General features: G+C 37.2%; 1 protein-coding gene across 1 annotated transcript; it reads left to right on the top strand.

Moving 5' to 3' along the window:
• Nucleotides 1-3,355: 3,355 nt before the first annotated feature.
• On the top strand, nt 3,356-4,315 carry LOC132017373 (U2 small nuclear ribonucleoprotein B''). The gene has a single exon (XM_059399168.1). The coding sequence runs from the start codon at nt 3,427-3,429 to the stop codon at nt 4,102-4,104; it is 678 nt and encodes a 225-aa protein (XP_059255151.1). The 5' UTR covers nt 3,356-3,426; the 3' UTR covers nt 4,105-4,315.
• The last annotated feature ends 9,932 nt before the right edge of the window (nt 4,316-14,247 follow it).

Below are 14,247 nucleotides of genomic sequence, written 5' to 3'. Positions count from 1 at the left end.
TCTTATTCCAGTTAAAGAATTATCTATTAAGCCTACACCAGTCAGACTTTCCACTCTCATACACACCCATTCCTTCCTTGAGGTCTGGGGAGACATGGGTAAAAGCCTCTGGATGTCTTTCCCTGATTCATTTCAGAATCATTATCTTGAGTAGACATTTTTTGTAGACCGCATTTAAGGAAGTGACTCTCTTCTGATTTCCTTGAAGATGGGGAAGGGAGGAGTTCAATGTTTATTTATATCAGTATGTTTCAGAACTTTGTTTCTGGTTAGGGAACACACTTTGAAACCACAGGTATTAAGCACTTGTCTGATTTCTTGGGTATAATCTGAATATTGTCTGTTTGCATCTCCAGATCTACTTTCTGCCCTTCTCCACCTGACTTTATGTTCCAGGAGGGTGTCTCTGAGAAGAATGGATAGAATCCATGTACCTCCTTGCCTTTTGGCTCTTGATTAGCTTAAATTAATGGAGGAACTAACAGAAGGGAAAGAAGAGACTGACATAGGGTGCTTATTCCCCAGGCTCCCTTTCTTCCCTGTCATTGTGGATTGACTGTGTCCCTATATGAGGAAAACAAATGTGATGTTGTCAAGAGACCTTTCCCAGGGTCCCATAATTATTCTCTCTCTTTGCCTCTTAGATCCAAGGTGGTAATAGCTTCCACTGCAACTGTTCTTAGGCTTTGGGTTCCTACATATTCCTTGTAGCTCTTCCCAAACCTGCCCATGACCTTATAAATATTGCCTTTATTAGTGTCTTCAAATTAGTATTTTTAGTGTACCAGCTGTTTCCCGTCAGCATCTGGATTAATACAGTAGGATAGGTGTTCAGCCTTATATTGTTTCCCCTGCATTCAATGTGTCTAGGATGAAAGAGCCCATTGAGTTTTTTGCATCTGTGAACTTAAAAGATGTCTGTGTCTTTTGCAAAAATGTGGAAATAGCTCAGAGATGACAAGAAGTTTAAAGAGGTCCTGAGCCACGATCAGGAAAACTCAATAATATACTCCAATAAGGCCCATCGTCTGGTGCATCTGGGAATCACTTGGCTTATATCAGTATCAAGGAATCACAGTAATTAAGGATAAGAGACAAATATGTATTTATCAGTAGATGGTAACAGATGAAAACCAGATCACCCTCTCCCAACAAGTGAGACTTTATAGATGTGACAACAGTGGAATTGGGGTGGATAGTTGATCTAAAATGTTTAAATAATGGCAACTTCACAAAGAGAAAGAGAAAGAAAAACCTTGAGTTGACAATGACCAGGAAAATGGGAGGACACAATGAGTTTAAATTATTGTAGTAGCCTCCAAGGTAGACCCCAGTGATTCCCACTGTGAGAGTTTGTGTCCTTGTATGGTACTTCTCCACACTGAAGAGAGCTGACCTGTATAACCAGAAGCATACTGTGAAAATGGCAAAATATGAATTCCAAGGCTAGGTCATAAGAGACATTACAACTTCTACTTTACTCTTTTGGACCACTCATTCTGGGCAAGTTAGGAGCTATGTTGTGAGAATACTCAAGTCCTGCAGAGAAGTCCATGTGAAAACAGCTAGCATAACTCTGCCAGACATGCAAGTCAACCATCTTGGAATCAAATCCTTTAATCTCCACCTATCATTCACACAATTTATAGCCGTGGCTATCTGTAATCTTGACTCATAGGAGACCCAGGTAAGGACCACCCAACAAAGCTGCTGCCAATTTCTTAACACACAAAAATTCTGAATAATAAATGTTTATCGTTTTAAATTGCCAAGTTTGGGGTAATTTATTTCATATCAGGTAATGACTACAGATTTCAGTAACTGGGCATGTGGTGCTGACATAAGAAAAAACTAAAAGGGAGGGAAAGTTTTATAACAGGGCAGTGGGCAGAGCTGGAAGAACTCTAAGAAGAGTATTAGGGAAAATCTGAAGGGCTTTAAAGATATTGTTAGCAGAATCCTAATGGCCTTAGAGAACTGCCAGTGAAGGCTTAAAGAAAAGTAGGGAGAATGTTATTGGAAACTGGAGGAAAGGAGATACTTACACACTGGCAGAAAGTTTAGCAACACTGCCACCTGTGGTAATGTGGAAAGTAGAAAATATACCAATTAATTAGTTACATCACTTGGAACCTCAGATGCAAGCATGTCATTTCAAGTGCAAATGACAACTGGCCGTTCTGGGCCACTAAAAGAATGCAAATTCCTCTAGGCAACTAACCTTTCAGGTAACTAAGGAGATTTCCAGGCAGTATGCTAGAGGCGCTGCCTTCTTCTTTCTGATGCTTTTATTACAGTGGGAGGAGACAGAAATAAGCTAAAGGAAGGTTAACAAAAAGGAGCCAGGAGTTGCTCAAGTTGAATATTCCCAACCTCTACAAATGGCTAACACTAAGTGGCTTCTGGGCAAAGACCAAATCTAGGATACCATCAGATACTATCAGAAAAACATGGTTTAAAGAGGAAGCTGAGTTTGTGACCATAAAATCTCTTGAGACTTCATAGAGACGTAAGGCATGACCTCAGAACACTGGTGAATCAATACAGTAGGACTTTCCTCTAATGGAATAAACCTCAATCAGCTCAGCTTGGGGGTAATCTATTACTCTGCAATAGATAATTAACACAATATGTTGTAAGAAATAGGGTTACTTTTTGTTGTTGTTACACAAAACTAAGTTCAAGACCTTAGAATTCACATCTACAACACTTCAATATCCCAAAGGAAAACACAAATTCAATTGGATCAAAACTGAATTTTCATTCTCTGCTTCATTGTATGGAATCACTGTCCACTCTTTTTAGTCACTGCTTAGTCCCTTTCCCCAGCTCAACAGCGCACACCCGCACGTGCGCGCGCGCACACACACACACACACACACAATCGATTACTGGATATCATAGATTCTACTAAGTGAAGTAATTCTCCTAGATTTTTGCAACACTGGCTGGCATCTTGGCCTTCGGTCCAATCCCTGACAGTCCTATCACCATGTTATTACAAGACTGATTACCCTAAAATGAAAATCAAGTTATAGGTCTTGTCTATATAGAGAGATTTGTTAATTTTTAGAAGAAAATTCAGCTCAGCACATGAATCTTGCCATGCTTTGATTCCTGACTGCCTTCTTTACCTTCCATAACTTTCCCATACAGATTCTTTTCCCTGGCCATATCCATTTATAAACACAATATCATTTTTTACTCTATGCTTTCATACTACGGTATACGTGAGGTAGATTACTCTTCCTTTACTTCTTTGACTAGCTAATTTTGAAACAGTGGAAATGCAATATCCCGAGCTTATGGGTATAATATTGGCCACATTATTTAAAATAGCTTAGCCTTCGAGCGGCTCCGTTTCCGGCTTTCGGTTCGTTGGGAACTGGGCTAGGCCTCCGGCAGTTTGAACAGTTTAACTCCAGCATGGATATCAGACCAAATCATACAATTTACATCAACAATATGAACGACAAAATTAAAAAAGAAGAGTTGAAGAGATCCCTGTATGCCCTGTTTTCTCAGTTTGGCCACGTTGTAGATATTGTAGCTTTGAAGACGATGAAGATGAGGGGGCAAGCCTTTGTTATTTTTAAGGAACTGGGCTCATCCACAAATGCCTTGAGACAGTTACAAGGATTTCCATTTTATGGTAAACCAATGCGAATCCAGTATGCAAAAACAGATTCTGATATAATATCTAAAATGCGCGGCACTTTTGCTGACAAAGAAAAGAAGAAGGAAAAGAAAAAAGCAAAAACTGTGGAACAGACTGCAACCACTGCGAACAAAAAGCCTGGTCAGGGAGCACCAAATGCAGCAAATACCCAAGGAAATTCAACACCAAATCCTCAGGTCCCTGATTACCCTCCAAACTATATTTTATTCCTCAATAATTTACCAGAAGAGACTAATGAGATGATGTTATCCATGCTGTTTAATCAGTTTCCTGGCTTCAAGGAAGTACGTTTGGTACCTGGGAGGCATGACATTGCTTTTGTTGAATTTGAAAACGATGGACAGGCGGGAGCTGCCAGGGATGCTTTACAGGGATTTAAAATCACACCGTCCCACGCCATGAAGATCACCTATGCCAAGAAATAACATATTGGATAGTTGTCTTTAAAGGACTTGGTGTTATTTATAGTGTTTGTTTTGATAACATTTGGTCAGGCCATTTTTTAATAGTTGGAGTGAGGGGGGTGTGAAAGTGAAATTTTTGTGAATGATTTTAAAAAATACCTAGTCTTTGTTTAGCCTTAGTGAACTATGAAATATGAGGACCTCAATTTTGTATAATAAACTTCTATTTGTATTCTTTTAAAAAAATAAAATAAAATAGCTTAGCCTTCATTTACTTGTAGGTGAATAGTAGTAGTACTACCTATATTCTGGGCTTGAAGTGAGGACTAAATGAGATATGGCATGAAAAGTGTTTACCAGAGGTCCCAGCATTGTATCAGCTTTTATACATTTTCACAGCTCCTCATGAGGAAATTTCTTTTCAAAATGCTATGACCTTACTTAAAGAGAAAAGATTTCATCACATGAAGAACATCCTTAGATGCTACTTGAGACTTCAGATGTAAATATGTCACTCCAAGGGCAACCAGTGCAGTCATTCTCTCAACTAGCTGTTCTAAGCCATCAGACAAAATACAGATCCTTCTAGCAAATTCAATACTTTTCCGAGCCATTATTTGCATATGATTGTGGGTTTACGTTCACAACTGTTTTTCCTTCTATTAATCTTCATCTTAATTCTTTTCAATGTTCCTTTTGAAACATTTTCCCATTAAAATAAATTCTACCTTTGTATTCTTCAAAATACACTCACAGGACAATCTTGTCTTACACTAAAATTTTGCTCTAGCCCCGATGCTTTCAACGTGATAGATGTTCATTTTCCTGCACTGTGACTACAAAAATGTAACAAAGGCATCATTTGCATTCTCCTCTTCCCCCTTCTGTGTCACTACTTCTAGACCATTGTTTAACAAAAAAATTGTTTCATAACTCCTGACAGATCTGTAAAATGCCTAGGGGTTTTTTCAATAGAGTGTGATTCATGTCTCAATTTTTATATTTTCTCCTTATCTTTTGGTATTTATTTTAAAAACCCAGAGAGTCTTTGTTTAAACATTTTATTATCTGAATTTCTTATTGGCCTACTCCTGATGCTTATTGCAATCTGCCCATTTTCCCCAATGGTGGATTGTTTCTTTGAGTGAGTTTATAATGCAGATTGTAATCTCATCTTCAGAAAACATTAAGATCGTGTCTTTCTCCAGAGTTGTGTCATGTTCACATTATTATGAAATCATAAAATTGTCATAAATTAACATAGAAAGTGGATATTGCTACTTCAAAAAAACAAATAGTTTCACAGCTTGGGGCTTCCAGACCCTACAGGAAGGATAGATTCAAATCTCAAAATCAGAGCAGAAGACTCATAGATGCAAACAATCTAGAAGACATCACAGAGTGACTCCAGGACAAGACGGGCAAACTCCCTTGTCACCTCCCTGTACTGCAGGCAGTTTGTTTCTGATCTAGCATTTCATTAAAATTGCAGTCCTGGCTTTGGGCAAAACACTCAGAACATCTATCTCAAGGTAACTCGAAGCTTTAAATATTCTATTTCCAAGGACGTAGAAGCAAAATCTTTGGCCACTAAGCTTGCCAAATACCCCAGGCAACTCCTACATAAACTCCCTCTTAACTGCTCTGGTTTTCATTTTCCTCTTGGGTTCTAGCTTTCAGAAATTGCTTTTACATATGCATATGTATATATTTATACACACACGTATGAACACATGCTTGAAAGCTCACTTGAACATTTAAATTGATAATTGTTGTATTGTATACTGCATTTCCGGGTAGTACAGAAGGTTTTTCAGGTTCTCTAATCCACTGTGTTACCAGAAATGGGAGTCTGTTGGTTTACTTCAACTATTTTCTTTTTTTTTACTTTATGGTTTCTACTCATTTCTAATTTCATCTTATACAGAACTTTGACTTTTCATGGCTCTGCTAAGAAATACATTCTCTTTACTATTTTCTTTAGCTCTTTTCATAGATTTCCCTATTTATACCCCCCAAGAAAAAAGGGGGTTATCCTTGCTAATGACCATTATTCCTTGTTTCAAGAGGCATACTAGACCAGCTCTATAAGCCACTGGTTTGGTTGACCCAGTGTTAGCTGCCTATCACTTGGTCCAATCAGCAGTGAGCCTAACAGTGTAGCCATTTGTATACAAATGGATGCTCTCTCGGCGGGCTCTGTCAGTGAGGCAGTCTTCTTATAGAGGGGCTAGAATTCTGAAAGTAATTGCGAATGACATATATATATATATATATGTATATATATATATATATATATATATACATATATACACACACACACACACACACACACACATATATATATATAGTACATTGTCACTGTTGGAAAACCCAGAAACGTGACTTACACAACAAGGTAGAAGTCCCAAAGTCACATGATAAAGCTGTTTATTCTGTTTCTACCTCCTCCAATCATGCCCTCTGAGTTCTTCCTCCTGCCTCTCCCACACACACCTTTCATTCCCACTTCAGCTTAAACAAAAAGTCCCCTCAGTAGAATCTCCACCAACTGTAGCAGGTTCCTATAAATGGTATGATTGTGTTGTATCAAACTCCTGGAGCCCCAGACCTATAAAGCATCCTAGAGACCATCTCTACTCAGAGTTAATAAGGAACAGGTTGCCATTACCAATAGCTTCTAAGGCTAAATATCAGAATTTTCCAACCACAGTGTTCTACCATATGTCTGTTTCAATAATTGTGGGATAATTACCATTTGTTATCAACAATAAATGTAAAATATTTGTGAGCAATTTCCTTGTTATTCATAATGTCATTTGCATTCTGATCATTTGCATTCTGCATGAAATTATAAAAATGAAATTATGAGTAATATATCGGTTAAATATCTTTCATTGAAAGCTACAGACATAGAATTTATTGGAAGGACATCAATAGGAAAACTAGAATTCAAAGTTTATCAGAGGATAAAGAATAAGGCTTTGGCATATGAAGGAAGCTTTCAAAGCTAGGAAGCAGGAACAACCATAGTCATCTCATAGCCAGGCAAGGACAGCAAGAACCTTGCCAATAGGAAGGAAAAACAACAACAACAAATGTGTTTTGGTCTGTTTGTTTTTCTACTTAAGATTAAAATTATAAAACAGAGTATCCAATGGATTTAGCTTTGTCTTGACTGGAAGACATCAGGCCTACAATGATGGCAGTAAGGATGCTGTTTAAAAGAAGAAAAGGAGGGGCGCCTGGGTGGCTCAGTGGGTTAAGCCTCTGCCTTCAGCTCAAGTCTTGATCTCAGGGTCCTGGGATGGAGCTCCGCATCGGGCTCTCTGCTCAGCAGGGAGTCTGCTTCCACACCCCCCTACTGGCCTCTCTGCCTACTTGTGATCTCTTTCTGTGTTAAATAAATAAATAAAATTTAAAATAAAATAATAAAAGAAGGAAAGGAAACAGGCGCAAGTGCTCAAAAAATACAAAATTCCAGAAATATGATAAATAAGTCATGGAGATGTAAAGTGCAGCACGGTAACTACAGCTAACAATACTGTGTTGTGGGTGCCTGGGTGGCTCAGTGGATTAAGCCTCTGCCTTCGGCTCAGGTCAGGATCCCAGGGTCCTGGGATCAAGTCCCTCGTCAGGCTCTCTGCTTGGCAGGGAGCCTGCTTCCCCATCTCTCTCTCTGCCTGCCTCTTTGCCTACTTGTAATGTCTGTCAAATAGACAAATAAAATCTTAAAAAAAAAAAAAAATGTGTGGGATGCAGGGAATCCCTGATTTAAATTCAGAAGCATAACCAATGGCAATAATGTAGGTACTTTATGAATATGCTTCAATCAACAAATACAAACCTATTATTTATTACAAAATTGAGAGGAAAATATATCCTGTACCGCCACCTCATCAGCTTCCTTTTTCAACCCTGATTCCAGTGGAGATTTTGAGTCCTTCTTTCAGTTTCTTCCTGCTCTATACACACTGTGTGTGAGTCATGGTAAGACGGAAGAAGCAGGGTTGCCAGCATGTGGCTGGCATATGCGGTCATTCTTGAAGTGCCACTGGGCATGATGTACGGACGATTCCAGACTATTACTTGCCTTCACAACTTTTTGTAACAGGTGCAGCAGATGAACTTCTGCCCCTGTCTTCCTTAAATGCACACAAATAAAGCGTTACCATGTCCTGGATGTGAAGTCATTCCTACTTCCATGAATCATATTTTGCGTTCATGACTCTGCAACTGGGAATTAGTCATTTAGACCTAATTAGTTTCTACAAAATAGGAAATGTTTTACGAACAATTTAATACCCAGATATAATTTCATGTAGTCATAAAACATCTAGAAAAGTGTCAGTTAAGGTGTTCAAACAACAACAACAAATATATGTATTTTTGCACCCTGCCATCAAAACCCTAAATGAACTCTGAGAATCATGTGTTGAATCTGGCTGCTCTCCTACATTTGTCGAGGGCAGTCACAGTCAAGGGCAAATGTTCAGCAATGTTGAACCCAACCAAGGGCTTGACAAGACCCCATTCAAGGAAAATGCAAACAAATAAACCTTGTTTCATACACCTTTTAAATTTGATAACTTGCTATTTGACAAAAATGCATTTACTGAAATACTAAAATCACACCTATTGATGAAACAAGCATGTTACCAGAAATAAAAATAATTCTTTAAATCTGCTGCTTTATTTCCACAACAAACACGTGTACTGAAATGCATAGAAATGTGCAAAACCCTTATCTTTATTTCTCTATGCATTTAATATTTGTGGAGACAAAATAAAAGTTTAATATGGGGACTGTCACTGAGATATTTTTAAAATTATTTACAATCCCCACAGGAGTATAAGAATCTATTTTTCTAAGGATGAGCAAAGCACATTTGTATTTCCAAGTAAGTTGATAACACTCTTTGCATTTCTACTTTGGTTTAAGTATACATAACATTCCCAGAAATGACTGGAGAATATTTTCTAGACACAAGTATTTGGTGTCAATTTAATAAACATTTGTTTAACATCTACTAATATGTTTTATGTTTATATGTTTCATCCATCTTTTTTTTTTTTTTTAAGATTTTATTTGTCAGAGACAGAGAGGGAAAGAGAGCGAGCACAGGCAGACAGAATGGCAGACAGAGGCAGAGGGAGAAGCAGGCTCCCTGCTGAGCAAGGAGCCCGATGTGGGACTCGATCCCAGGACGCCGGGATCATGACCTGAGCTGAAGGCAGCTGCTTAACCAACTGAGCCACCCAGGCGTCCCTCATCCATCTTTTTTTTTTTTTTTAAGTTTTTTTATTTATTTGACAGAGAGATTGTAAGTAAGCAGAAAGGCAGGCAGATAGAGAGGGGGAAGCAGGCTCCCCGCTGAGCAGAGAGCCCGATGCAGGGCTCAATCCCAGAACTCTGAGATCATGACCTGAGCCAAAAAAGAGGCTTTAACCCACTGAGCCACCCAGGTGCCCCATCATCCATCATTTATTAACTAAATTCTTAAGCAATTTTTTATGCTAATATTAATGGAATTGTTTTATTTTGCAATTTTTCCACTGTTTGTTGCTAGCAGGTTAAAATAATTGATTTGTGTATGTTTACCTTATACTAACAACTTTGTCGAATTTACCTATTTATTCTATTAAGTAATTTGCAGATAATCTCACAGAATTGACATTACTGGATTCTTTTTACACAATGATGTGATGTACCTTTTGCTTCTTTTAAAAAAATATTTTAGAAGTTTATTTCTATTTCATATCTTACTGAATTACCTAGGCTCATGGAAGGATTCTGAAGAGAAAAATTACCTGTTTGCATTAGTATTTTTAAATGACATTCTGGTAGAAGTGTGTAATATTTATTTGAAATGAGAAGTTAGGTCTAGAAAAATCTAACTAAGGAAACATTTGTGGGAACTCAGAGAAAGGCACATATTCAAGATTTTTCAGAAATAAAATTGACAAGAAATGGTAATCATTTATAAGGAATGAGATCTCTAGCTGGGGCTGTTAGACATCTACATGAGTTAAGAGACATCTAAAAAGGAAGAGAATTAGCTAGAAGTAGATTGAGAAAGGGTAATGAGAATGAACACGTTTTAAAAAATTTGATATCCAACTCAGATCACATTTGCATCTTACAAAACCAGTAATTTTAACACTTGTATCGATTACATATCTCTCTCACCCAAGGGAAGAGGGCAGATAGCCCTGGGTGACGGGGTTTGAATCTCCAGCCACAGCTGAGGGATTTTAATGTGGGATCCAAGAAAGTTGATTCACAGGGTGAACAGTTGCCAGGTGCAAAACAAAAAAGAAAAAAAGAAAAGGTGGCTCAATAGGAATTAATTTTGAATAGTCTATTTCAATGAAATATGAAGGGATTCGGGTTTTGGAAGCAGAAGCAAATCTAAAAAAAGGCTAGAGAAAGTTTATAGAATGAACAGATTCCATGAACAAACTATAGTTACGGTTTAACCTCAGTTTTAAGGTAACAGAAACTAAGAGGGGACAAATGAGCTAGAGATGAAGAAGGATAGGTATCAAGTACCATTCAAATGAAAATTCAAGAAATATTTGAGCACTTACTATGTTCCAGGTACTTTTCTGGGTTCTGGAAATACAGCAGTGAATAAAAGTTACCAAAATACTTGCCCCCATGGAAGGAGCACGTTTTAGTGGGATGACTATATAGTATATTGAGCAAAATACATATCCTATCAGAATGTGTGAGTGCTATGGAGAAAAATAAAGCAAGGAAGAGAAATTGTGTGCACTGAATAAAGGAGAATATGAGTTTAAAGTAGAATGGTTCAAGAAAAGCATCACAAAAATGATAATATGTCCAAGAACCTAAGTTGGGAGCACACTTGACGTGTTCAAGGACCACCAGTGTCCTTGCTTGACTGACTTATATACCACCCATTCCCTTGATCTGCCTCATCTGTCAAATTAACAAACCTAGAATATTTAGCATCTGCCACAATCAAGATCAAGTTTACTCCTCTTTTTGTACACTATTTTTGTACACTATTTTTGTTAGGCAGCTGCTACTCATTTTGGAGACCCAGTCTCTTTAGACAAATCAGTTTCTCAGCCCCCCTTTCTCCATGAGCCCTTTTTAAACCTCGATTCATCATCCATCCCAACCAAACTGTTGCCGGGATGCAACAGTACCATTATAGATTTTCTTGCTCTAGTGGTCATAACTTTAGTAAAAATCCCAATCATCACAGTAATATTTTCTTTTTAAAATAATATCCCCAGAGGCAAACCTCACTTTCACTGGAAAAGGTCACAAGCTATGGCTTGGGGGTTCCCTCATGGCCTGTGAGCTTGCTTTAGGAAGTCATTCAGCTCACCTCCCAACAGGACTGCACAGGATTGGCAGAACTATGATGACGCTGTGGGTCTGGGCGAACTACTTAATAAGTAAGTTACTTAATTCTATTTCTTGCAACTTATATCTTCTCATGAGCTCTAGTCATAGGGCATCAACTCTGTTCGTCCCATCAAGCTGTTCCTCTCACTTGGACAATGAGATAGACAGAAAGCGGTTTTTCTTAAGAGTCTGAGGTCCTGGCTTGGATTTGTTCCTTTACATTATTCTTCTTTTCTTGTTCCTTTGCACACATGGACAAAAATGAAAAATTGTTGCATCCATGAAATCTCAGTCCAAGGAAGTGATTTGGCATAAAATATGCTGATGTACAAGTTAAACCAACTTTTTTTCCCATAAAATAAGTGACATCTCCCAAAGAAATGATAACAGTTTTAACTTGAAAACAAAAGCTGCAAAATAAACTAAATTTAGAAGACAATGAAAGGCCAGAATGCTCAAGTTTGCTTGCCTTCAGTAAATTTACAGAAAACTGTAATTTTAAAGAGTTGAAAAATCTCACAGAAATATCATTTCAAAATTTGGAATGGCCATTTCTCCCCCAGAAATGCTAACAGAGTCACTATTACCTAAGTGTGAAAAAATTGAAAGTATATGAACAAGTTTCTCCCAATTTTTATAAAATTTTTAAAAACTGAAAAATAATTATTAGTCCATATAAAATTGGCCAGAATCAAAATATTGGAGAGAGTCAGCAAACTGGAAAATGTCAGTTTCACCAATCTATATTATTAAAGCACAATTTGCTGCCCTCTTCAGATATGGACATTTAGCAGGGCAGTGTGGTAGAGGACCACGGACTATAGGGAGGAAATTAGACTGATTCTGGGTTTCCTGAATTTTCAGAACTGACATCAAACATTGGATACTACAACATAATGGATTTTGCACAGATAAGAGCAAAATTTTGAGATGTTCAAATTTTTCCAAAGACAGAATAAACTTTCTGACCCAGCAGTGAATTTTCCTCTTCTTGGGTTTGTCAAACAAAGGCCAAGTGAACACTCTTCTTCATAGATGGTTGTAGAAAAGTATTTCCCAAGCTTTAGTCATTTAAAAAATTGTATCATTAATTCACCATATTTGTGTACCATGTTTCAATTTTTTACACTAAAATGATAACTTTTTTGCCTAAGTAATTTTGTTCAACGAAAAGGCAATAATATCTGTCATAGTGAAGGCTTACTGTCTTGGAATTTTTTTTTCTAAAATAATTTAAGCACTTTAAATAAGCATTTGAATAACTTAAAGACATTCATTCATGTACTGTCTAAAGTCACCTCGTGTTCCACCAGTGGTACACATTTCAACTTTAGGAAATCTGCTGCAGAAGACATTTCAGCAAAGAGAGCGACCTTTAACATCCCTTTCCCTGTGATCTATGATTCTAAATAGATGATAGCTACAGAAGCATGATTTTTTCTTTTCAGGGGCTAAGCACAGAGAAGTCCACATGGTCAATCGACTTCTATCATTTCAAAAGTGCTTTTATTGGGGCGCCTGGGGCGCCTGGGTGGCTCAGTGGGTTAAAGCCTCTGCCTTCAGCTCAGGTCTTGATCTCAGGGTCCTGGGATTGAGCCCCACATCGGGCTCTCTGCTCAGCAGGGAGCCTGCTTCCTTCTCTCTCTCTGCCTGCCTCTCTGCCTACTTGTGATCTCTCTCTCTCTGTCAAATAAATAAATAAAATCTTTTTTTTAAAAGTGCTTTTATTATTGTATTTTACCAGTGAGCTCTGCATAGAAATAATAGGGGCAAGAAAATAAAAGCACATAAAGTTGCATTAAACTCACATTACACAGTTAATTCATGGTAGACTTTGTCTACAAGTCAACTCTAAGTCATATGCTCATTCCACTAAATTGAATTCATCTTTAGTGAAGAGACTTATTTAGACCATTTGCTGATTTATACTCCTTTTAATAAAAATGTTTTCAAATTAGTTGTTCTTTGTTTCCTTATTTTCCCTTATTTCTTAAAATGGGAAAACCATGGCTCAAACAACAAACAAAACTCTGGGTAAATGTTCTCTTGGATACCTTGTCTTTCCACACTTATGGTTAGATAGTTCTGACTATAAAATGCAATTTCACTTAACATAATTATCCTTATAATAATATTTAAATGTTAAAGAAGGTACTTGAATAAAGCACATTTTTTGTAATGTAATTTTTCTTGATATCATTTTGAGTGACATTCTGATACTCCAATAACTCAAGTAATTTGTATTCTCTGAAAACTACATATATGCCAGCACTAGGATACATGCTGTGGAGATTTATGTATAAGTATAAAGCACTGCATCAACAATAATCCTACAATTTAATTAACAGAACAAATTAACGTAAATGGAAGAAATAACAAATAACTCACTTGCTAATAGATTGTTCTAATAATTGTTCTAATAATTTTTAATTATTAGATAATAATAATAATTGTTCTAATAGATTTTTCTATGCCTTTGGATAAGACACTTTTCCTTTCTGAGTTATTTCATTTGTAAAATAAGAGGGTTGACTTTGTTCTTTTAAATCTCTGAAATTCTAAATTTATGTCTTAGGGTAAATAAGATTAAAGAAAAGAAAAAGACACTTAAGAAACTTAATATTCTTGAGGCACCTGGATGGTTCAGTCAGTTAAGCATCTACCTTCAGCTCGGGCCCTAATCTCAGAGTCTTGGAATCAAGCCCCACAAAGGGCTCCCTGCTTAGTTGGGGGTCTACTTTTCTCTCTCACTTCCAAATAAATAAATAAATAAAATCTTT

Source organism: Mustela nigripes, chromosome 5 (genome assembly GCF_022355385.1).
Source record: "Mustela nigripes isolate SB6536 chromosome 5, MUSNIG.SB6536, whole genome shotgun sequence".
Lineage (NCBI taxonomy): Eukaryota > Metazoa > Chordata > Mammalia > Carnivora > Mustelidae > Mustela > Mustela nigripes.
This window is presented reverse-complemented; position numbering and strand designations above follow the sequence as displayed.

Coding starts and splice junctions, on each gene's coding strand:
- LOC132017373 (XM_059399168.1), top strand. CDS start 3,427: ATGGATATCAGACCAAATCATACAATTTACATCAACAATATGAACGAC.